Source organism: Nanorana parkeri, unplaced genomic scaffold (assembly GCF_000935625.1).
Source record: "Nanorana parkeri isolate BGI_ZX_2015 unplaced genomic scaffold, ASM93562v1 scaffold2463, whole genome shotgun sequence".
Classification (NCBI taxonomy): domain Eukaryota; kingdom Metazoa; phylum Chordata; class Amphibia; order Anura; family Dicroglossidae; genus Nanorana; species Nanorana parkeri.
Genome location: NW_017308731.1, coordinates 56,261 through 82,428, shown reverse-complemented (window position 1 = coordinate 82,428; position 26,168 = coordinate 56,261). Strand labels below are relative to the sequence as shown.

The 26,168-nt window shown below is 46.4% G+C and overlaps 1 protein-coding gene across 1 annotated transcript in view; it reads left to right on the top strand.

The window, feature by feature from the left end:
• Positions 1-26,168, top strand: part of LOC108801723 (alpha-(1,6)-fucosyltransferase-like) — a gene marked incomplete at its 3' end in the record, with an annotated part of 93,538 nt that overhangs the window by 13,195 nt on the left and 54,175 nt on the right. The window contains exon 2 of the mRNA XM_018573630.1: positions 20,865-20,983. Within this exon, the coding sequence (XP_018429132.1) occupies positions 20,865-20,983 (119 nt within the window). The remainder of the gene's footprint in view (positions 1-20,864; positions 20,984-26,168) is intronic.

Sequence of the window (26,168 nt, the reverse complement as noted above, 5' to 3'; positions counted from 1 at the left end):
TCTGGCTCGGGGTTACCACTCCTAGCATTGAAAATTAACCCCGAGCCAGACTTCGGATTACGGCCAGGGAGGTTAAAGTGCATTTTACCCTAAATATATTGGTTTTTGCTAATTACTTGTGCAGATATTGTAGAACATAAAAATTGCCACTAGCACTTTTTTTATTCTGCAGGGCCTCCTGCTTTTAGAAAATATATAATTTGCTGTTTTCTAGCCAAAAATGCAGGTTTTTTATGTGTGCAAAAATTAAGAAATTGCTTCGGACAGCAATTGGTTAAGAAAAGCTGTAGAAAGATACTGTAGTGGATACATGTGATGTGAATGGCCAGCACTCTGTCCATAGGTCTACCTCCTCTGGATAGATTTCTGGCATTCACATCACATTTATCCACTACAGTATTTCTACAACTTTTTCTCATCTTAACCAATTGCTGTCCGGAGCAATTTCTTAATTTTTTTAATTTCAAAATAAGTCAAATTGTCTTAAATGTGCAATTGTTTCATCATGTTTGGGTATCATATTTTTTGGTTGTTTTTCTTTGAAATTAATAGTTCCGGTATTTGGGAATTTTACAGTACCAGGTTTGTGAATATATGATTCAGGGTAGTATTTGGAAGGACGGTATTAGGCCCTGTATACGTTTTCCTAAAAAATGGGTTCACAGATAGATAAAATATTGTGAGTTCTGTGCAATAGTTTGCCATTATTTCATTGTGTGGGCAGAATCCAAAGGTATAACTTGGGTAATCAGACTGGCTACAATTATGGCAGCAGAATGATGAGAATGTGCCATATTATTAATGAAGTCTGAGCACAGTATACTACTTGTTAAGTAGGACCTGATAGATGTTTTCACCAACCCCTTTGCATATGAAATATTTGTTTTTCTGTGTGGGAAATATTCTCATATTGGTTGGAATCTCGAAGCCAGGAAAAATTGTGGAACCCAGTAAAAGATGTACGAACAGTTGACAAGCCCGGAAGGAAAATGGATAAGCAGTAGATGCAATAAATAAAATAGTAACTAACAGTCAGGTACAAGCCAAGGTCTGTAACCGGAAAGCAGGATATTTCAGCACCAGGGGATATAGCAGAATCAGTCCAGGCTGGGTCAGCAACAAACAGAAGGAAAAGTACAAAGCATAATCCAGAAGCAGGTGAAGGACAAGCAGAAGTTCAGTAACCATAAATCCAACAGACAGTACATAAGCACAGTAGCTGGAGCCAGAGGCCAAGACAGTGCAACTAGTTGGACCCGAGAAGTCTTAACACAAAATAAGAGCCCTCCAGGGCCTCCAGAGGAAAGCAACCATTCCAAAGAGAGTAGGTCCCAGGATCAATCCCAGGCCAAGGGCTTGACAGTAGGTTCATTAAACTGGTCTGTTTATTTTTTTTAAATCCGCGTTTATTAAACACTGTAACGTTATAATCTGACATTCAAACTTATCACAAAGAACTGCACACAGGCAATGAATGAACAAGCATAGCAAATAGTTTAGCGAAATCTCAGACGAATCGGGCTGTACCAAGACCAAGTGGCGTAGTAGTATAGTTCGATCCGAAGTATCGGATCATATCTGCCACTGGTCAAAGACGTTACATAACATATTTCGTACGTATGTGTTGGTCGCCTTATATTGTGCAATATACGTGCTTTGGAAAGGGCCCCCTTTCGCAACTCACATATTTGGTGTAGAATACAGAAACGCTAGATACTAGAAAGGCACTGAGCCCCAAGCACTGTATCGATGCTACTGCAGCACATTATAAAAAAGAGACCTTCGCAATCCTGAGTGTGGCCCCGATTGTGGGATGCTGAGAGCACTCTGAAGGCATGGATGCCGGACAGCCACGGGAGTCCCGACAGTGGAATTTGAGCAACCTCCAATTCCATGCGCACCCACTGCTTGTGGGCTGAATGACAGCACCAATCCGTTACTCTGTTAAGGTGGACAGCTCTATGGTAGAGGGCGACGTCAGGCAATCCAATCCCACCTGAGGCTTTAGGCATCGTTAGGAGGCGGGTACTCACCAAATGGAGTTGGATCGAAGGCTTTTAGTTAGTGACACTTGAGCCTGCAATCGTGCTTTCAAGCTTGGACCCAGTTGTTTTTACTCTCAGTCCCTTCAAGGTGAGTGTTTGGTTTTTCTCCCTTGTAGCGCTGGCTGTATCCCAGAAGTAAAGCTGGATCGTCTCAGGCGCAGTGTCAAACGAAACTCCTTGCCGTGGTCCCGCAATATTTCAAAGATAAAAGCTTGAAAGCACGATTGCAGGCTCAAGTGTCACTAACTAAAAGCCTTCGATCCAACTCCATTTGGTGAGTACCCACCCAAGGGGGCTGTCGGACCATCGCCACGAAATATATACCACCATCAATATATATCATTAACAATTTCCTTTGTACACGTTTTTTACGTTTATTTTTCGTTGACCAATTTATTCCAATTTTTTAATATATTTTTTGCACGGATCGTTTATATATTGTGACCTATTCGAGGTCTTTACACAGTGGTTGGAATTTTTTATTGTCCCAATCATTTCTGTTTTTTCCACAGCACTATTGTATTATTAACTTTATTTTTATTTTATATATATTTTTTATGATTCTATGTAAGATATCACTTGTTTTAGGGCTAGACCCCCTAAACCTAAAAGTTCATTATATCACTTGGTTATACTAAGTTTCTTATTTGTTACACCTTTAGCGCTTTGATATACATTTTTCTCGACTGCTGATAGTATTCTTCTATCCCCTTTTTAGAGCTGCTTTAGGTCTTAATTTATTATATATTTCCACTTTAGTTTCCTTTCCAGAAGCGCGGATTATCTATTTCTCATCGTTAGGAGGCGCCTGCTAATTCTGGGGGCCCCACTCGCCCAAATATAGGACAGGAACATCCTGCCGAGGCGGGAGAAGGATGGAGAGAGGCTGATTGGTATTGCTTGCATTATCTATAGAATCCTAGGTAGGATGGTCATCTTGAGAGCGGTACAGCAACCGAACCAGGTAATAATAAGGGCTTGCCATTTCCTCAAGTCCTGTTTAATTTGAAGCAAGAGAGGAGTAAAATTGGCATCATACAGTGACTCCAGATCCGGGGTGAGGAAAGTGCCCAGGTAGGGCAAGGAGCGCTCCTCCCACCGGAACGGGAACCGATCCTGGAGAAAGCTCAACTCCGCCGGAGGTAGAGTGATATTCAATGCTGCTGAATTAGTCCAAATGATGGCCAGGTTCGAGAGAGCTCCATACTCCCTAAACTCCCGCATAAGTTCCGGGAGAGAAGAGCGAGGCTGGGAGACGGAAAACAGAAGGTCATCCGCGTATGCGGCGACCTTATGTTCCACCGAGTGGAGCCGATATCCGGCAATGCGGTCATTGAGCCTAACATGACACAGGAAGGGTTCTAGCACCAGTACATACATCAATGGGGATAACTGGCAGGCCTGTCTCGTACCATTCATGAGGGGGAAATATGGATATCTGGTCTCATTAACCCGTATCGCTGCCGAAGGTACAAATCCACCGCAGCCAATCGGGCCGGTGCTTCCCGTAAAAGGGGATCTGGCTGCAGGTTGTACAGTCGGCGATAAAAGGTCACAGAACTCTTCCGCCATGGCTGCAGAAAGCGTGAGTCGGGAGCCCTGTCTGGAAGTTAAGTGGGAGATAAAAGTTTTACATTTCGGGCCACGTAAGGCTCCGGCTAAGTATTTGCTCGGTTTATTGGCATGCTCGTCAAAAATCCTTCGTCCCCACATGGCACGTCTCTTCTATCTCAGGAATAGTTGAGCATTAAGAGCCTCACAAACCTGCACTAGTTCCCTGTAGGTCGCCACTGTGAGGGATTTCTTATGCACCGCCTCCAGCCTCTGGAGACAGTTTAGCAGGGCCTCAGTTTGGGCGTTGCTCTCCCGTTTCCGCCTCGCTCGTGTTTGATGAGGACCCCGCGAATAACACATTTGTGCGACTCCCACACAATCTGAGGGTCAGCACTGTACTCGCCGTTGTTACGGAAATAGTCCGTAAACGAAGACGATATTTCTCCGCCGGATCCTGGCGGGATCCTGCAGAAGAGACTCATCGAGTCTCTAAGAGGAACACCTAGAAATGGAGGCTAGTAAATCCACAGTTAACTTAATCGGAGTGTGGTCCATGCGGGGCAGGTGGCTGTCGATCCTCGGAGAAGTCCAGCCAGTTTGGCATAGGTGTATAGCCTCCGCCCCCAGGAAAGAAAACATAGCCGGCAGCTGTTAAGGACCATGTAGCTGGAATGTGGTGTCGCCCTTCCGCACAATGAGATCAAAAGGGTGACCCCATCTGTACGAGGAGTCAGCGGAGCAGATGACCTCCAGTAAAGGCCTCAAGGATCGTCTCATGCGGAGGGTATGTCTGGAAAGGTCAGGCATGATGTGAATAGGAGGCCCATCAAAGTCCATTGGTCCATTGGGCCACCCTTGGTGGTGAGCCGCAGGAGGATCTCCCTCCAGTCCCCCACCCCTCGATCAGCGGGCGGTCTTCAGGGCCTGTAGATGGGAGGACAGGCGAGGGGATCGGGGATGGGGGCCGGTCTCGATCGCGGGTCGGCTCCGCCATGTCCTGCAGGGGTGCCACCACCTTGCCCTTGGACTTAGGGGTGGGGCCTGCAGCCGCCGGTCGTGTAGTCGCCATGTGCGACGATCCACCTACCCGGCTTGAAGTGTCAGCAGAGGCGAAGAAGCCTGTCAGGGTGGACTGTCGAGAGAGGCCTGTTAACGTCTCTTGTAGACCGGGTCAGTGCCGGCCGATGCAGAGCTCCAAAAAGATGCGTCTTTACGGTGCCATTGTTAAGCCATGCCCCCCTTAAACTGGTCTTTTGACAGCTGTAGTTACAATTTACAACTATCGTACAATTCTTTTCGCCCCATCATCGAACCGTCTGTTAGATTTTTGCACGACTGCTCCATCATGCACAGACCAATGTGGATTTCAATGATTGCTCTTTAGCAATACTAACGGAGCAGATTTCATCGATCGACAGAGAGGATTTTCATTTGCACATGTGAAGTGTTCATGTTGCGATTTTTTTTTTTTCTGTACAAAAAGCCCCACTAATCCTTAGATTTTCGTACGATTCAAAAAAAAAAGAAGTTTTTCTAGTTGGCCCAATAGACGAAATTCGGCCAGTTGTACAGTAACTCTGATCGTTCACTTCCCATCAACTAGCCAAATATTATACGAAAACCCGATTTTGTTTGGAAATCGAATGATAATCGCAAGATGTATTTATACTTTTAGTCTAGTAAGTGTTCCAATTTGATTTCCAATATGGTATAGGGAAAAAATCCTTTAAGGCATCTATCTGAGGAGTAATTAGGTCAGCACATAGCTTAGACTTTTGCAAGGGGAAAAGCAGCAGACACATTATGTAAAGATCGAAAGTCACATTAAAGTGACATTTAAACCCTCAGATTTTTTAACATAAACCAATACTGTAATGTGTGCCTTACTGTAATCCATGGTAGTTTCCCTTCTCTTTGCTGCTCTTCCTTTTAAATCCTTATCTCATCTCATGCTGGGGGAGAACTTCCCTTTGCAGCTGAGTGCCTCTTCCTGTAGTGCTGGCTCAGGTTGGGAACCTGCACACAGACACCATGTATCCATTCCAGAGACAAGGCAGTCTGCTGCAAAACAGAAGTTCTGCCCAGCATGAGAAGAGATACAGATTTAAAAGGAAGAGCAGCAAAGATAAGGGAAACAACAGTATTGTTTTATGTTAAAAAATCTGAGGGTTTAATGTCACTTTAAGTTAAAGTGGATCTTTACCCCCCTTTGACTAAAATCACATCAGCATACAGCTCTGCATGTTGATATGAAATTATGTTCAATCAAAGTTCCAGAAAGTATAGGGTGATCTAGTAACCTACCCTAAAATGGCAACTGTCAGAAAAATAACATATGCAAAAAAAAAAGAAAGCCTGCAATTATCTATAAGTATCTTGTTTGTAGATTGTAATCACTAAACATTTCTAAATGTGCCTTTGTGGTTATTTTGAAGGCCTGTATGTTTTGGGGGATCAAAGGGCCCCCTTTCATCAAGGCTTGGTAGATCCTGAAGAAAAAAACATAGACCGAACAAATATGTCTTTTGGACCCCCAGTATCACCTTAAAAGGGACTTGTCACCACCAATATGCTATCACATGGGGGGCTTGTAATAACAATTAAAGTAAAGTTAAAAAAAAGTTTTAAAAAACCTTAAATAAAATAAATCTAGAAATAATGTAAAACCAATTTTTTAAGTCCGCCCATGAGCGCACACGCATTCACGCATCGGGTGCGCCTACGTACGAAAGCGACTATCGCGTTACACATGTTTTGTATCGCCATGCACGTCAGAGTGAGAGCAATAATTATAGTGCCAATATACTGATGACCTGTAAGGGCCTTTAACCACTTGAAGACCAATGTATTAAACCCCCTTCCTGTCCAGGCCATTTTTCAGTTTTCAGCCCAGCAGTACTTTGACCTTTTATTTAGTCATGCAATGCTGTACTAAAATTATTTTTCTCCTATTTTCAGGGGACAGATAGAGCTTTCTTTTGGTGGTATTTAATCGCTACTGGGGTTTTTATTTTTTACTATGTTAAGGAAAAATTACCAACAATTTTGGGGAAAAAACATTCCCCTATTTTACGAATATTATATATAGTTTTTTTAAAAGACAAATATAAATATGTTGAGTGGAAAAGATCACGCCCCTCTGAGGAAGCCCCGTGCTGGGGGAAACGCCACTTGAAGACCGATGTATTAAACCCCCTTCCTGTCCAGGCCATTTTTCAGTTTTCAGCCCAGCAGTACTTTGACCTTTTATTTAGTCATGCAATGCTGTACTAAAATTATTTTTCTCCTATTTTCAGGGGACAGATAGAGCTTTCTTTTGGTGGTATTTAATCGCTACTGGGGTTTTTATTTTTTACTATGTTAAGGAAAAATTACCAACAATTTTGGGGAAAAAACATTCCCCTATTTTACGAATATTATATATAGTTTTTTTAAAAGACAAATATAAATATGTTGAGTGGAAAAGATCACGCCCCTCTGAGGAAGCCCCGTGCTGGGGAAACGCGTCAGGTTTAGCGTGATCTAAGCCTCCCCCATGGCTCACAATATATGTGTTTGATGGCGTAATGGAGCGTTACAGGGTGAACAGAGCAAACTGATATACTGCCTGTATTTATTCAAGAGCTGCCACCATATCAGCGGTCTGGACATTAAGTGTCATTCATCTAAGAAATGATTTATCTCATCTGAAGAGGAAGCAGTACGGATACTGGACACTTCAAAAGTGATCTTTGTCTGAGACAACACTGAGCTGGTTTAAACACACGGACATCTTTTACCTTCACTCCATGCAGAGTTTTCATGAGAGGATAGAGTCTCACTTCGTACTATCTCGTTGTGATACACACTCATCCTTTGGAATGTTACAAAGTAACACCGTACAGAAGGTTGGTTTATTTAAACAAGGATACATCAGCGCTTGATCTATTAACTCTGCTCGTCCATCACCCATGAAGGGTAATTATTATACCGACCATCAACTATGTTATGTGTATTGAGCCATTGTAGGAAAGCTTAGTAGGTTTTAAGATTTTAAATGTTTCTCTTCCGTTCATTGAAGAACACAGGGAACAGATCTAGGATCATGTACTGTAGGGTTTATATCGCCTTTGCTGTTTGTTTGGGGGAGGAAACGCTTGCTTGTTTCAGCATTGAAACATTGTAGCAAAAAGCCGGTACAAATTGGGAAATCCCGATCTGTTACCAGCTGTCAAACAATGACAGCAAGAGCAGTAAATACCACACTGCTATCATTATCAGACACCCGATTCATAAAAGGGATCAGATATCTGGAAAAGCTTAAAACTTTCATTAATAGATGCCTCAATACTGAAGCATCCATTAATGAACGCCTCAATACTGAGGCATCCATTAATGAACGGTAACCGCTTATTTTCAGCGGTTACCAGTAGTACAGAAACTTAAATAACTGATCACCTACAGTGTACGTAATCAGTCATTTGGGCACTTAGTGGTGGGGATGTACAGTGTACGTCTCCCATCACGAAGTGGTTAAGAGCCTTACTCAAATTAACTTAAATGTATTTGTTCAAACAACAAGACTATGTTGCAGGGGCAGTGATCCTCCTTTCTCGGGTCTATAAATGAACGAGAAATAAAATCAAATTTTATGTCCAAAACACATAAAAATGAGAATATATTGTAATCAAATATTGATATTGATATGCATCTTCTAATGTGTGCTTGATTTGTACATCATTACTTAATTATGTTTTGGAATGAATACAAGTACGAAGTACTGTATTTAAATCTTTTGCTTTCTAGCAGTTGGACCTTTATTCTCCTTTTCACATGTTCCTTACCCACCTTTTTTACAACGGCCGGCCGAGAGGTCTCTAGATCTGAGCGGGCCACTCCCACCCGCCGAGCGGGAAACACAGGCGATTTAAAAACAGGCACCGATGCCTGTTAGCTGATGACGCAGATCTCTGCTTCATCAGCTTCTTCAGGGGTGTGCTAGGTGACGGGGTTCTTGGAGACCCCTGATGTCTCCATAAAGAGGACCTGCCACATCTTTTGCTATCACATAGAGGGGTTTCTTAGCCCCTTATGTGATGGCAATAAAGTTAGGTGAAAAAAAACAAATAGGAAATAAAATTTAAGTTTCCAAAATAAAATTAAAGTCACACATAAAAAAGAATAAAAAAAACAAATTTTTTTTTAAAAGCCACCACCCATACATACACGCATGCAAACATGCGTCAGGTTCGCACACCTGCGAAAACGATGATTGCGCCCATTACGCCGCACATGTTACATATCGCCGTGAACGTCGCAGTGAGAGCGATAATTTTAGGGCCATCAATCACTGATAACACTAAACTGATGAGCGGTAAAAGCTTTTAAAGCGTCGCCTATGGTCAATTTGGGGTATTGTAGTTTTTTGCGATTTCGTGGGTGCGTGCAATTTTTAAGCTTGACATGTTGGGTGTCTATTTACCCGACGTGACCCCGTCTTTTATATTTTACCAAAAAATTGGGTAATAATAATTGTTTCCTAACATAATGTAAAAAACACTTTTTTTTTTTCTCAAAATGTTCAGTAAATTTTCTGAAATATAGAAAAAAATAAAAACCCCAGTGGTGAATAAATACCACCAAAAGAAAGCTCTGTGTCCCCAAAAAATTGTATAAAATTCATTTCAGTACAGCGTTGTATGACGGAATAAATGTCAGTCAAAGTACTGCAGCGCTGAACACTGAAAAATGGCCTGGCCAGCAACAGTTTACAAACAAGGAAGTCCCCAGCAGTGACATGAGTGTTGGATTGATGAGATGGTGATTCCTTATGGTTTGCAGTTATTTATATAGTTATCATTTGAATGGCTGCTCAACTCATTAAGGGGTCTTTCTGAAAAGTGCTCTGTGGGTATTTTGCATCTAGGAAACTAGATTAGAGAGGTTGGAGACAAATATTCATTAAGTTACTAAGTAGTTTAACCCTTTTGCTGCCAAGCCCTCTGGAACATTTTGCACCTCAGCTGGCCACACCATTTTTGCAATTTTTCACGTTTCACAATGTTGCCGGCTAAAATGATCTCCTGATCGCAGGGCAAATACAGTTGCTGGTCTGTCTCCGCGTCTGTGGCAGTCCAGCAACAGCAAATCGCAATGTCCCAGCCCATGTGATTGCTGTGATAGCCACTCACAGCGGTCACAATGTTGCTGGGTCACAAGATCTGCCTCCCTCCACCTCTGTTGGGTTTGTTAAGTGGAGAGAGACGGATCGTTGTTACATTTTTTGCTGTGAAAGGAAAAAAAAGTGTTAAGTGTCCAAATCCCCTTTCTCTGCCGTTTGATCACTGCCAGCAGTGATCAAAGTACAGATCACAGTACGTTACTTTAACCCTTTGGGATTTGATTTTTTTTAAATTTATTATTATTTTAAATAGGTGATCTAGGTATTTTGGGGTGGATGGAAGTTAGTAGGAAATTTGGGAATTTTGTGTTAGTTAGTTAGGGGCGAAAAGAAAACAAAGTGTTAAAGCAAAACATTTTGAAGTTTACTGCCGAGGAGGCGTATACAATTTTAACTCATAAAGTGACGCAGGTGACTGCATATTTACTTGAGTTAGACGCAAGAGCTGATTCCCCTGGCGCTGTCCAAGGCACAGAGGATTTGGTACCCCTCAGTGATTTTACCCCTGACATCCCATTCTTTACTGTAACTCCAGGCATACAGGCTGATGTGTCCAGCTTTGGCCCACTGGAGTTTCTGCAGTTATTCCTGCGAGATAACTTTTTAGGGGAAATTGTAAAGCAAACTAATTTGTACACTGAACAGTACCTTGCCCAGAACCCTGTGTCCTTTATTGCTAGGAAAGTGACATGGTACCCCAGCAGTGTCCCAGAATTGAAGCAATTTTGGGCACTCTCAATGTTAATGGGAATAATAAAGAAGCCAATTATTTGTTTATGTTGGTCTAAGAATCCTATCTGCTGTACCCCCATTTGTTTGCAAACTATGACGAGACGCAGATATGAGATGCTACTGCGGTTTCTGCATTTCAATGATAATAGGAAGTGCCTGCAAAAAAGTAACCTGCAGTATGATAAATTGTTCAAAATTCGCCCCCTTGTCTCCCACTTTAATCAGACATTTGGAAGCTTATATATCGCCTAAAAGAACATCTGTATTGACAAGTCTCTAATGAAATACACGGGTAGATTGGGATTCAAATAGTTTATACTTTCTAAGGGAGCAAGATTTGGTAGTAACCCCTTAGTGACCATTGACGTCCATAGTACATCCCTGGCATCCGGCCCGTTTAAACAGACTCCCGGCGGCTTTAGGTCCCCGGGACTGTTTACACTTGTAAAGCCGACTGTCTGCTCTACAGTAGAAGCGATTCTGGCGGCTCAGCTGCTGCCAGCTCGCTTCTACGGGGCGGGCAGATAAACCCCCGCCCGACACCCACGCCGTGTTTCCCGGGCTCCGCTGCCCCTACTGTGGGCCCGGGACCGGCTTCTCTGGTGTCGGGGGAAGCTGGGGAGGAGATTGGCAAACCTCCATTCACTGATCTTCTCCCCATAGTATGGGACCTGGAGCGATGCAGATTACATCTCTTCTGGTCCTATAGCTGTCAGTACTGGGCTCCTGAAGCCCAGCAATAAGCTAATGAAGTACGATCTGCACTTCAATAGCTTATTTCAAGTGTAAAGGTGACCCTAATGGTCTTTTGGACCGCCAGTATCACCTTAAAGAGTACCTGTCACTGCCAATATGCTACCACATGGGGGGCTTGTAAGCCCCCCTATGTGATGGCAATTAAAGTAAAGTTAAAAAAGTTTTTTAAAATTAATAAATAAAATATAAAAATGTATATATGTAAAAATAATTTTAAAAATGTATTTGAATTCCCTCGTCCCTGCGAGCATGCGCGTCTTCATGTAAACATGTGTCGGGTATGCCTACGTATGAAAACGACAATCGCACTACACGTGTTGGGTATCACCACACAGGCTGGAGTGAGAGCAATAATTCTAGGGCCAATATTTACGCGTATCTCTAAACTGATGACCCGTGGGGGTCTTTTAAAGCTTTGTCTATGGACTTTTTGGGGTACTGAAATCTGTCGCAGTTTCACAGATGCACACAGTTACACAGATACAACGGGACCTGCATAAAGTCCGCCAGGAGGTTCAGGCGGTGTCCGTGGAGGTCTCCACGGTTACGGAGTCCTGTGCGGCGATCGAGGCTCGTGTCCAGCGCCTAAAACCTCGCATCCCTGCAGATGGAAGACCTGGAGGACCGCAACCGCTGCCAAACATTCGGATACGGGGGCTCCCGGAGGCGAGCTTGCCAGCGGACCTTCGGTCCACCGTACAGGCCATTTTTGGCTCAGTTTTACCAGAGGCCACTCCGGACTCCATTCTGATGGCCAGGGTCCACCACACCATTGGCCCTGCACCTGCAGATCCTTCCCGCCCGCGTGATATCCTTTGCCGCCTGCACTATTACAAAGTGAAAGAGGACATCCTGCGGCAGGCCTGGTTGAAAAGACCCTTGGAGTTTGATGGGGCCCAGCTCCAGATCTTACCGGATATCTCCAGGAACACCCTCCGACATTGGGCCCTCCTGCGTCCCCTCCTAGATGCGATCCGTCAGTCTGGGGCCATCTACTGCTGGGGTTACCCCATACGTCTCCATGTCCGCAAAGATGGGTCCATATTCCAAGTTCGCACGACAGAGGATGTACCAGCCCTGTGTGAGTTCCTGGGCATACCGGCCCTACACCTTCCCGACTGACTGGCCTACTTCCCGGATGACCAGGCCGCAACACCGAAGCCCCGCAGGGCGCGTCATTCCCCCTCTCGGGACCGACCCACGCGCACACCCGATGCGGTCATGGAGGCTGCGGAATCGTAGGCATGGTGAGAATTTTCCCCTCTTTCCATCTCATTTTTGATGCTCTCCTACCCCTGCCTGAGCCTACCGAACCTACCCAGCCTATGGACTGGACTCGGGCCAGTTATAACCATTGCCATAACGGTCCCCGGAGCATCTCCCCAGGCCTACCACCACTACTGACTCGTGGAGTCACATCCCATCCCTGGGGGTTGTCTGCGTCCTGCTGAACTGTGCTCCCTTAAGGACACCTCCGGGCCGCAGCGGCCCACCGCATTCCCAGTGGGAACTGGGGCCGGGGGGTACGGGTCTGAGTTGCCGCCTCCTCCGGTGCATATGCCGATCCCTGCGGGATCTACGACACAGGGTCGACCAACCGCCATGTCAGGTGGTCATGCTATATGCGATTAATGTTGTTCTACAGGTTGTTTGCAGTGTTGTTTTGAATATGCTTCCATGTGGTACCCACGGAGCACCGCTCCGCCTAGGTGTAGAAACGCTACCCCCACTAGTTGGTCCCAAGAGTGCCTTTAAGGGCCATTGGGACGTCGAACTTCGGTTCACGCCTTAGCCTTAATTCGCCCCGGCGTTCTTTCCCCTCCCTAGTACACCGTTCCCATCCCATCGCCCCTATCACTTTTCTCCTCCTAATCCTCTTGTGTCTGTACCCTCCCTCCCTACCCCCTCTACCCTACCCAGCGTGTGCCATGTCTTTGCTCAAGATCCTCTCCCTCAATGTGAAAGGCCTGAATGTGCCCGAAAAACGCAAGATGGTTCTCAATGACCTACACCGCCAGAGAGTTCAGGTGGCATTCCTCCAAGAGACTCGCTTTGCAGAGGGGCGGCCCCTCTGCTCCGTGACCGTCGCTATTCAGCAGTGTACCATAGCTACTAGCCGGATAAGAAATCCAAGGGAGTAAGTGTGCTGATATCTGGGTCGATACCGTGGCAACTATTCGAGTTGTCTGCGGGTGAGGAGGGGCGACTGCTGATGGTGAAGGGGATGATCGGCTCCCAGCGAGTCACCCTGGCTACCATTTATGTGCCCCATCAGGGACAGCTTGCCTTTCTTGAGCGGGTTCTGAATACATTGGACGACTTCCGGGAGGGCACCCTAATTTTGGGTGGGGACTTCAATTTGCACCTGGACCCTGAGACAGACTCCACCAACCCGACCTCCCACCTGCCCTTTTCCGCCCTGCGGCGACTGCGGTAACTATTTCACTCGCACCAATTGGCCGACGTGTGGCGGATACAGCATCCCACGACTAGGGATTACTCATTTCACTCACTGGTCCATGACGCATACAACCGTATAGATTTTTTCCTAGTCGCCCATGGTGCCCTACCTTCGGTGTGCACCACGGAGATTGGGAACATTACATACTCAGATCATGCCCCAATCCTGCTGACCCTTGAATTGACCCTGCTGCCTCCGCGCAGTTGGCGCTGGCGACTGAACGAAGCGCTTATCCAAGATCCCGGAGATCGAAGGTGATTTGCGACTATATTTTGATCTCAACTCTACCCCGGACTCCTCCCCGTACATGGTATGGGAGGCCCATAAGGCCTACATCAGGGGGACTCTCATAAAGCTAGACCGCACTTCTAACACAGATCCATTCCCTGGAAATCCTCCATAAAAGACGACGTGACCCAGCTGTCCTGGCTCAGCTGCTGGCAGCCCGAGAAGCCCTCTGCTCACTTGGCATGGACAAGGATAAAGCCACCCTCACCAAGTGCCATAGGCACTTCTACGAATACGGTAATCAATGTAGCCGCTTCCTTGCCCAAGCGTTACGCCAGCAGCGCGCGCGGACCTTTATCCCGGTGATTAAACACTCAGAGGGTCACCCTTGCCACCTGTCGGAAGACATAGCCGCAGCGTTCCGCGATTATTATGCTACCCTCTATAACATCCCGGGCCCACAATCCGCTGCGGCCCTGACCTCACGTCAACGACGCATTCGTTCCTATTTGACGGAGTCCACCATGCCCTGCCTACCCCCCTAGGTCCGTTTATCCCTGGAAGATGCGATTTCCATGGAGGAGCTAGAGGTATCACTCAAACAAACCAAGACGGGCAAAGCCCCAGGCCCTGACAGGTTCACTCTCGCATACTATAAAAAGTTTCCCACCTTACTCCACGGCCGTATGCTTGCGGCCTGGAATGCGATCCGGGAGATGCACGCCCTTCCCAGGGATGCTCTCGCGGCTCACATAACGGTGATCCCTAAACCAGATAAGGCCCCCACGACCCGTCCCAGCTACCGCCCCATCTCTCTCCTTAACGTGGACATCAAGCTTTTTGCGAAGGTTCTGGCCACGCGACTTCTTCCGTATCTCCCCTCCCTGATCCACCTGGACCAGGCAGGCTTTGTCCCCACCAGGGAAGCTAGGGACAATACTGTTAGGGCCGTTAACATCATCCACTCGATCCGGTCGAAGGCCTCCCCGTACCTACTGTTGTCGACTGATGCGGAGAAGGCCTTCGACAGGGTCGACTGGTCCTTTCTTCGCCTTACCCTGGAGCACATCGGGCTGGGCAAGGGCATGCTATCTTGGATCCTAGCTCTTTACTCGAACCCCACGGCCTGCGTAAGCGTTAACGGTTTCCTATCAGCCATAGGCAACGTTACCAGGCAGGGATGCCCGCTCTCCCCCCTTATTTTCACATTGACGCTTGAGCCGCTGCTGCGTACCATTAGGGCCCACCCGGACATCAAGGGCATCATAGTAGGGCCCCTCCAACATAAAATAGCTGCATACGCAGATGACCTGCTGTTTTTGTCTCCTCCCCAGACACCACGCTACCCAATTTGACGTGCCCTACGCCAATATGGTGATCTTGCCAACTTCCATATCAAAAATCGGAAGCCCTCAATCTGACAGTACCTGCACGGATGCTCTCCCGTATTCAGCAGAACTTCCCATACCACTGGGCCCCCACCGCCATCAAATACTTGGGCGTAAAACTCCCCCGCGATCTCTCTCAACTATATAGTCTCACCTTTCTGCCTCTGCTACTGAAGGTTAAATCAGATCTAGAGGGCTGGGCCAGAAACAAGTTTTCCTGGACTGGGCGGTGTAATGTTGTAAAACAGAACATCCTTCCACGCTTCCTCTATCCCTTCCAGGCCCTTCCAATACGCATCCCTCGGGCTTACTTCCGCTCCCTTCAAGCAGCGATATCCTCCTTCGTTTGGGCAGGTAAGACCCCCAGACTCCGCCTGTGGCCTGGGCCTTCCCGACCTCTACCTGTATTACATGGCTTCCCACCTAACGCGAGTCGTGGACTGGTGCAGACACGGGGAGACTAAACCTTGGGTGTCATTGGAGCAGTCCATAACATCGATTCCCCTTCCGACCCTTCCCTGGTGTGGGACGGCACTGCCCAAACACCTGAGCACCCACCCGACGTGGGCCCCACATGGCAGGTGGCCCAGGCGGCGTTCAGGGTTAAACATCTGTCTCCCTCTCCCGTGTATCCGATCCTTGGCAACCCAGAGTTCCCTCCCGGTTTGGAGGATGGTTTATTGCGCCGTCTTGTAGGCCTGGGTCGGTTTCGGGCGATGCACCTTATCCAGGGCTCACAATGGCAGTCCCTGCGAGGTTTGATGTCGGATACGGAGCTGGGAGATCCGGGCTTTTGGAGACAGCTTCATCTTTCCCACTTCCTAGCTACACTACCTGCGCCTGCCAGTTATGCTCGGACCCTCACGGATTACGAACGTGCCTGTACCGACACGGGACCAATGGCTAAGACACTGTCCTTCTGTTACCGATTGGTGGTAGAGGCAGACCTGGACTCCCCACTGTCCTTTCTTGGGCAGTGGGAGAGGGAGCTGGGGATCCAGTTCTCCCATGACGACAGGGCCAGGCTCCTGAGGCTCTCCCTGAAGTCGTCCATATGCAACAAATACCAGGAGTCGGGCTACAAAATCCTAACCCGCTGGTATAGAACTCCACGCAGACTTCACCTGATGTACAATGAGGTATCGGATGTGTGTTGGCGGTGTGCCTCCTCTCCCGCAGACATGCTCCATATTTTCTGGGCCTGCCCAAAACTAACGCCTTTTTGGTCACGGGTCCAGCAGATAGCCCACCAAATCCCGGAAGACCCAGCGTTCTTCCTCCTCCACCATAACTCATTCCCACTGAAGGGGTACTCCAGGTCAGTGCTGGTACACTTGCTGAATGGGGCACTCGCATGTATCCCCATCCTATGGAAACAGGAGACCCCCACCTTCGGTACGGCTCTGGTTTACCAAAGTGAACGACATCAGAACCATGGAGGACCTGACTAGTCTACCGGTAGTCCCAATGTGGACGCCCTGCCACGTCGGGCGGACCATATAATGTCATTAGTAGCACTTCTGGTCCTCACACGGTGGCAATGCAAACTATTTAACTACTGGCAAGGCCCTCGCGGACGCGAGGGCTAGACGTGAGATCAATACGTGAGATCAATGTTTGCAATGCCGTAGTAGATCTATGTGTCTATTACAATTATCAGAGTTCTCTGTATTTCTGATGTGAAATAATGTGACACACTTACCCTTGTTCGTTGTTATATGATGAAACTGTTCAATAAAGAATTTATAAAAAAAAAAAGAAAAAAATACAAACTGGTTTCCCAAAGGACCTTACAAAAGTTAAGCTGAAAAGGGGTGAATCAACTCCTCTCTGCTAGAAGGAACTGCTGGCAGTAAAGTACAAGGACAAGAAGGAGGTGTATATGCTGACCACCATCCATGATCACCATAGTCGCAGGGTAGCAGTCCATGGCAGAGAGGTGGGTGCCAATCTGCATCACACAATATAACAGGCACATGGGGGTAGTGGACCTGTCTGATCAATTAATGCAGCCATACCTGATAATAAGAAAAACTCGGGCATGGTATAAAAAAGTGGGCATTTACTTGATGCAGACGGCAACCCACCATAAGCCCCCCCGCACCCCCCACAAAAGCACCACAGAAGTGATGGAGGGTCTGTTACCAAAGGGGCATAAGGATGGAAACAAGCCTTTACTGCCCTGACTGCCCGTCCCAGCCAGGCCTTTGCATTGGTAACTGTTTTAAGGTTTACCCATTAAATCCATTTATGAAAAGAATTCACACTTAAAAAGCTGACATGGTGTGGTCTCTTATATGGCACTGTAACTCCACATAATACTGTCTACAGCATACATTGGGAGTATAGCTCTACTCAGAAGAGTTTGGTGAGCATAATTTGGGGGTTTATCACAGTGGTGCACATCAGATTTACAAAACACCCAGCAAAAATACAAAATGTATGCAAAACATGCAAAGAAAAAAACATTTTCCCCACTAACTTTAACATAAATGGTGAAAAAATGGCGACACTGGGTACAATATACACCAGATCAGATATCCCGGATTGTCTACTTGCACAAATGGTGGCCTTCATGGGGTAATTTGAACAGTAAAACTGTTATAATGCCCCAAAATTAGACATAGGCCCATCAAATTCATCTATCAAAATTCTTACTGTAAAAACTGAAATAGTCAGGTTATATGGCACTGTAACTTCACAAGATAGTGACAAAAGCATATACTGGGGGTATTGTTGTAATCAGAAGATGTTGCTGGACACAATATGGGGTTTTGTACAGGAGTATCACACATTAGGTTTACGAAAAACACCGGCAGCTCTGATCTCTTCAGCTATTGTGCAGCGATCCCTCCTCCTGTCTAGTGCGATCCCAAAAAAGTGCTTGTACTATTTTTTGTGATCGCACTAGACCGGAATGTGGGCATTGCTGTGCTCGTGTTCTGGCGCGGCCGATCACGCTGTGGGCAAGGGGGCGTGGCTGCGGTGCCATTCACTTGAGTGCACTGCCACGTCCCCTCCCACCCCAGAACGCATGGAGCCTTCACAGTATGCGATCCAGTGCGTTCCAGCTTTGTTAGCTGCTGGAACACACTGGAAGTGGTGTGAACAGGCCCTAAGTGATGTATGTCTTCTCTCTGAGAGAAGCATACCACTTGTTTTTTTATTTTTCTTGATTCTTCTAGCTGTTGCCACTGCTGCTCCCCTTTTTGCAGCTCTCCTTATCCGTTGTCTCCTCGGCTGAGCCTTGGGGAACCTTAGCCAGGCACTGTCAAATGAAAGATGAATGGCTGGCCTGTAATGTTGCTTAAGGGCACTGGATTCTGCTTTAGGTGCATCACATTGAGTTATCCTTGGGGCGTGCTGTGGTCCACCGGGTGGTTGAGCCCTGCTCTGTCCCTAAAGCCCCTTCAGGGTATATGTCCACTGATAGGGCGAATGATGGGGTTTGAGCTGAACGTCCTATTGCTATGCTGGGAGGACCAGAAGTCTGCCGTGTTAAGCCAGGGACTTCTAACCTTTACTGGAGCCCAGGTTGCTGTTACGCTGCTGGTCCCCTACATGTTAGTTGGATTGCAGGCTGTTACACATTTAAATGCTTTGTAAAACGATCAGGCGTCTCTAGAGACGCCGAATTGCTTGAATGTAAAGCTCTCGGCCGGCCCGGAAGCTTCTTGGCCCGCCTCCGGCATCCTCTCGTCACAGACGAGAAGATGAGTGGATTTTTCAAGCCGTGTGTGTGTATATGTGTGTTTAATCTTTTTTTTAAATTATTATTAATTTGGCGCATTGATCAGCTTGTCTCTTCTACTCCTACCTCACAGTACAGCAATCCTTAGACGTTTGCTGTGCTTCAGCTGCCTGCAGTGTTTGACACAGAAGGCTTAACCCTGCCTGATCGGCAGCTCTGCCATTGCACACAATACACTGTCTGGAGGGGAGGGGGGCCACTGAATACTAATGAATGGAAGAGCTCAAACAGTGCTTGCAAAACAGACATTTCCATGAGACTATGAAGAGGAAAGCTAACAAAAAATGTAAGTGTCTGTTTTCATATACATCAACTGCATATGCCGACTTCATGTACCCTCAGTGCTAATTGCTGGCATTTGTTTTTAAAAAATAAATACCTCTGCAAAGGTAGAAATTGGCTTTAAAGCTTTGATTTGCCAAAGCCCAATCACAAGAAGATAGCTACACAAGCTATTGGTTCCAGAATTAAAGGAGAACTATGAGATGAGTGATTTCCACTCACCTCATAGTTCTAGCCGACCTGTGACAATGAGACTGTCACAGGTCGGCTCAGTAGATCGGGAGGTGAGCGAACACATAGCGGGTTCGCTCACCTCTCGATCCTGTCACGGCTCTCTGCCGTGACAGGGGAAGGGGCTGGATTCCCCTCTCCCCGCTCCGCTCTGCCAGCGCTGACTGGCGGAACGGATGGGGGAGGGTACAGCTGGCTCTGCCTCTAGATAGGCAGAGCCAGCTGTCACTCATGCAGCTGGGCGGATCTCGACATCTATGTCGGGATCCGCTCCGGCGTCTCAGTATACCGCGAGCTGTAGCTCGCGGTATACTGAGCTTAGGGTAACGGGAGGACGCTAGTTTGTGTCCTCCCGTTACCCTAAGGAGAACTATGGGGGAAAAACACTGACCCCATAGTTCTCCTTTTAACTCATCATGTCCTGTGATGTACTCCAAGAAATGGGTTTTACAGGCAAGACCAAAATCCTGTTTGTTCCCTTTTGGCCTGTAAAAATAGGATTGAAAGTATTTTGATTCTGTTGCCAGTGCACACTTACTTTTCTTCCCAGTTATTGCCATGAGCTATTAAACATTTCTCCCTCATGTTGTGCAGATGAGGAGAGGGGAAGGGATTCATTAGTTTAACAAAAGAAATCTGGGAAGAGATAACACTAATTCTTGCAATTGCATGCATTTTCAGCCCACAGACAAAATTAGAACTTAATTGCATTTCTAATATCCAAAGACGCCTCACTCCCAGCGCTCAGCAGACCGAGGCCGGACTGTCATTAGCTCCAATCCTCTACACTACACACTCTGGGAATGGCTGACATCCACAAGATAATGTGATGTATCCTCATAAACATGCAAAAGACACAAAAAACAGCTTCTTCTCCTAGTGTGAGAACGTTTATAAAAACTCCAAATGTTAAAAGGTGGTAAAACTACTTGCATGCACAAAGGGGAAACAAACACACACCTGGGATGATAATTTATCGCTGACACATTTTGGGGGATCTCCCCCTTCTTCAGAGCTCTGGGAAGGGGAGGAGTGAGTCATGATGTCACAGGACCTGTTCCGACCATTTGTTCACATTCAGTAGCTCTGCTTCCGAATCCGTTCTGAATTGTTTGCATTTTATTTATCATACAGCATATGGTTTTACATTTCATCTCGTATAATACTGCTGAAGGATCAGTATTTGAAAGTTTGAAAGATTCCCTAGTGGAGTATAGGGTGCATCTGCAAAGTCTGCATTCATTTCCTTTCGTCATGATGCCCATATGTTTTCTAGGATACCTGAAGGCCCAGTCGAGCAAGGAGCTGCAGCAGGAAGGATACGAGCATTAGAGGAGCAGCTTTTAAAAGCCAAAGAACAGATAGAAATGTACAAACAGCAATCCAGTAGCTCTGGTAAGTCATAATTAATTTTACAAAGAAATATATAATATATTTTTTTTGGGACAGTTCAGTCCACATCATTCTTGTCCACAATTTGCAAAGGAGGCAGACTACTATTTCCCACTCTCTGCACTTTCCCCAACACAAAACAAGGCTCCCCTTCCAGTTTAAGTGCCTGTGCTGATATCTGTGACAGCATGCCCCCACCTTTTGCATTCTTGTGACCTTGCTTGTGTCCGGAAAGTGCAGGGACAGTGAGAAAAGAGCGGTCATTCAATAGGCCCTCTGCTTTATAGTGCAGGATCGGGAATGAAGAGGAGTGAACTGAAGTCTGTAACTCAGTTTGTACCGCACTAAGAAGCATGATATTAAAAGCAACATACACTGTGGGAGTTAGGTGACTGAGTTCTGAAAAACAATGACTGAGGCCTTTTTTTCATTTTTTGCACCCATGTTATATTCCAAATTTTAGGCCTGAAAATGACTTAAAACCCCCAAACATTATATATTTTCTGAATGCCAAGACCCTATAGAATAAAATGGTGGTAGCTCCTTATTAAACCCCAACATTTAGTCAAAAATTTAATTAAATGCCCCATAACACAACAAAATACCCATTTTTTTAATGAAATATAAAAGATGAGGTTACAACGAGTAAAACGATACCCAACATGCCCAGGTTACAAATTGCGTGCGTCCGTGAAACGGCGAAAAACTGCAGTACCCCAAAAAGTCCATTGCTATCACATGGGGGGGCTTGCAAGCCCCCCCATGTGATAGCAGATGGTGGTGACAGGTCCTCTTTAAGGTGATGCTGGGGGTCCAAAAGACCCCCAGTGTCACCTTTACACTGGAAATAAGCTATTGAAGTGCAGATCGCACTTCAATAGCTTATAGCTGGGCTGCAGGAGCCCAGAAATGACAGCCCAGGCACCGGAAGTGATGCAATCTGCATCGCTGTTGTAATCGATAACATTGACATCTATGATACAGCTTTGATGGAAGGTTCCTTGATATCTTGAATGGAATCAGCAGATGGCTGATATGTAAATGAGGACCATCGAAGGGTTCTTGGGGCTGGACACTGAGGAATGAAGATCTGCCAGGACGGTCATGTCCTGGGGCAAGCCCGACCCCCCTGCTGGTATTTACTGCCCACACCTGTGTCAGCAATGCATATATGCTGGGATGGGGGCAGGGGCATATGATGGAACCTTCTTCCTGTGTGACACTAATCTAGCTGACCAGCAAGACCTTTGGACAAGACAAGTCTTTCTGAACTCTGCAATCAAGAATGTGATTCGCTGAGACCTGCTGGAGAGGCGTGTCCGGAGAACAGAGAAAAACCCATGGCATGTGTGACAGAGAGAGAATGGTGTAGCTAGCTGTAGGATCCTTAACCTCAATTCCTATCCCCAATTCCCCTTTCAAATTCCCTTAATTGTAATATGTATGTATATCCCTATTTGTAAATAAACCCGACACTTATTTAAGATTCAGTTGTTCATCACTAATTTAAGGCACCCCCAAATCAGAGCACATTCTACAATCGCTCCCGGTCCCATAGAACGGGCAGGGGATCGATTAACGGAAGTTCGTCGGCCTCCTCCCCAGCTCCCCGCGGACACCAAGGAAGCCGGTACCGGGCCCGTAGGAGAGGCAACGGAGCCCAGGAAGCACGGCGGCGGTGTCCGGCGGGGGGTGGGGAGGGCGGCCCCTTCTACAGGACACAGAAGCGATCTGGCAACAGGTAAGTCGCCAGAATCGCTTCTGTTGTAAAGTCGACAGTCGGCTTTACAAGTTTAAACAGAGTCCCGGCGGCAATAGCCGCCCGGAGTCTGTTTTAAACAGCCCCGATGCTGGCGACGTACACTGTACGTCGTGAGTCACAAAGGGGTTAAAGTCCAACTCCATGTTATCCCACCCCCAGTCTGCATGGCCACAAAACTATAAGGTGTATATATACTTTAGTTCCAAGTTTCTTCCAACTGGTCTTGTGATGGATGGGTTCTTCTTGTCCTGTGTTGCTAGTTTTTACTGTTGCACAAACTGTGTACAAGTAGTAGCATGCACACTCCATTAAGTGCAGGTGTACACTGTTGAGTCCGGGCTGCATCATGGAATGACAGCCCCCTTGTTTTCAATGGATCAAAAGTAATTGGACAATTGAATCAAAAGCTGTTTCATGGACAGATGTGGGCTATTCTTTCGTTATTTCATCATCAGTAAGCCACGCCCACCGCACGCTGAAGCCGCGCACGCCGCTGCTCTCCTCGGCACGATCTCCCTCACTCGTCGCTGGCCTGCCGACAATCGAGGGCCCACCTTCTGAAAGCAAGTCAGTGGCGGAATAGGTGTACGGAGCTGCAGTGTGGAACAGGTGTGTGGGGATATAGTGGTGGAACAGGTGTGTGGGGATATAGTGGTGGAACAGGTATGTGGGGATATATTGGTGGAACAGGTGTGTGGGGATATAGTGGTGGAACAGGTGTGTGAGGATATAGTGGTGGAATAGGTGTGTGGGGGTGCTGTGGTGGAACAGGTGTGCAGTGTTGAACAGCTGTGTGGGGAGGCAGTGGTGGAATAGGTGTATGGGGGTGCAGTGTGGACCAGGTGTATGGGTGTGAAGCAGTGGAATAGGTGTATGGGGGTGCAGTGTGGAACAGGTGTGCAGGGATGCAGTGGTGGAACAGGTGTGCGGGGGTGTGGTGGTGGAAAAGGGGTATGGAGGTGCAGTGTGGAACAGGTGTATGAGTGTGATGTGGTGGAATAGGTGTTTGGGGGTGCTGTGGTGGAACAGGTGTACAAGGGTGCTGTGTGAAACAGGTGTATGGGTGCAGTAGTGGAATAGGTATGTGGGAGTGCTGTGTGGAACAGTTGTATGGGTGTGATGCGGTGGAACAGGTGTATGAAGGTGCAGCGAGGAACAGGTGTATTGGCGTGCAATGGTGGAATAGTTGTGTGGAGGTGCCGTTGTGGAACCGGAGTACAGCGGTGCTATGGTGGAACAGGTACGAGTTACGCCGCGTATGCCACGCCCACGCCGTGTATGCCACGCCCACCACACAAGCCGGATACACGCCCGCAGAGCACGCCGCAGCGACTTACAAGGGTTCAGAAACAGGGGGACCTCTTTTAATGTTTCCTGTTTAAAAAAAAAAGCGGCATACTGCATAACACCAGCAACTATAGAGGAACAACAAAGCCTAGCAATAATACATTAGGCAGCCTGCATAATGTATTATTGCTGGGACTTGTTGTTCCTCTATAGCTGGTGGTATTCTCCATTGCGCTGTATAATGTATTATTGCTGGGATTTGTAGTTCCTCTAACTGGTCAGTGGTAATCTGCATTGCGCAGTATAATCATTATACAGCGCAATGAAGAATACCACCAGCTATAGAGGACTACAAATCCCAGCAATAATACATTATATACAGCGCAATGCAGAATAACGCCAGCTATAGAGAAATACAAATCCCAGCAATAGTACATTATAGTATAATGTACTATTGCTACATTCCTCTATAGCTGCCGGTATTCTGCACTACGCCGCTGTATAATGTACTATATTGCACACACTTTTTTTTTTTACTTAAACCGCGCCAAGCTTGCTCCCGTGATGGACTACAATCTCAATACAAAGTAGTAGTCCATCAAGGGAAAAGGTCTGGAGTTGATTCCAGGTGTGGCATTCGTATTTGGAAGCTGTTGCTGTGAACCCACAACATATGTTCAGAGCAGCTTTAAATGCCAGTAAAACAGGCCATCCTTAGTCTGCAAAAAAAATCCATCAGAAAGATAACATTAGGAGTGGCCAAATCAACAGTTTGATACATTCTGAGGAAAAAAGAAAGGAACGCACTAGTTAACTCTTTGATGCAAAAAGACCTGGACGACCATGGAAAACAACAGTGGTTGATGATCCCTTCCATGGTAAAGAAAAACCTCTTCACAACATCCAGCCAAGTGAAGAAGGTAGACATATTATCCAAGTGTACCATAAAGAGTAGACTTCATGAGAGCAAATACAGAAGGTTCATCACAAGGTGAAAATCATTTAAGAATAGAAAGGCCAGATTAGACTTTGCAAAAAATTCTGAAAAAGCCAGCCCTGTTCTGGAGCAGCATTCTGTGGACAGTTGAAACTAAGATCAACCTGTACAAGAACAATGGGAAGAAAAAGTATGCAGAAGGCTTGGAACAGCGCATGATGCAAACCATACCACATCATCTGTAAAACCCAGTGGAGGCAGTGTGATGGCATGGGCATGCATGGCTTGCAGTGGCACTGGGTCACTAGTGTTTATTGATAATGTGACAGAAGACAGAAGCAGTCAGATGGATTATGAGGTTTATAGGTATAAATTGTCTGCTCAGTTTCAGCCAAATTTGTCAAACTTGATTGGACGGCACTTCACTTTGAACCAAAACATACTGCGAAAGGAACCAAGGAGTTTTTTAAAGCAAACAAGTGGAATATTCTGCAATGGTTGAGTCAATCACCTGATCTCAACCCAATCCAGGATGCATTTCACTTGCTGAAGACAAAACTTAGCCCTCGTTCACACCTGAACGTTTTGTAGCGCGTTCTACGCTCGACGAACGCTCTACAAAACGCTCAAAAATATAAATCCCATTGTATTCAATGGTCTTGTTCCCACCTTGGCGTATTTCCGCCCGTCCCTAACGCGCTACAAAACGGCCCACGCCTGAAAAGGTACATGTACTACTTTGGGCCGTTTTGTTGCGCGTTTCCATTGGGATACAGCCAAGTAGCCTTCGGAAACGCGCGACTTTTTTACCGCGAATCGCGGTAAAAAACACGCGCGACAGACGCGCATATGCAGTACGCCTAGGTGTGAACAAGACCTTAAGGTAGAAAGACCCGCGAACAAACACGAACTGAAATACGCTGCAGTAAAGGCCTGGCAAAGCATCACAAATGAGGAGATCTAACGTTTGGTGATGCCCATGCATTCCATACTTCAAACTGTCATTGCCTGCAAAGGTTTCTCAAAAAAAGTATTAAATTAGCATTTTATTTATGATTGTGTTTGTCCAATTACATTTAAGCCCCTGAAATAAGGGGACTGTGTATGAAAGTGGTTACAATTCCTAAACGTTTCAGATGATTCTGTTCAGCCGCTTGAATTAAAGATGACAGTCTGCACATCAATTGCATCTCGGTTGTTTC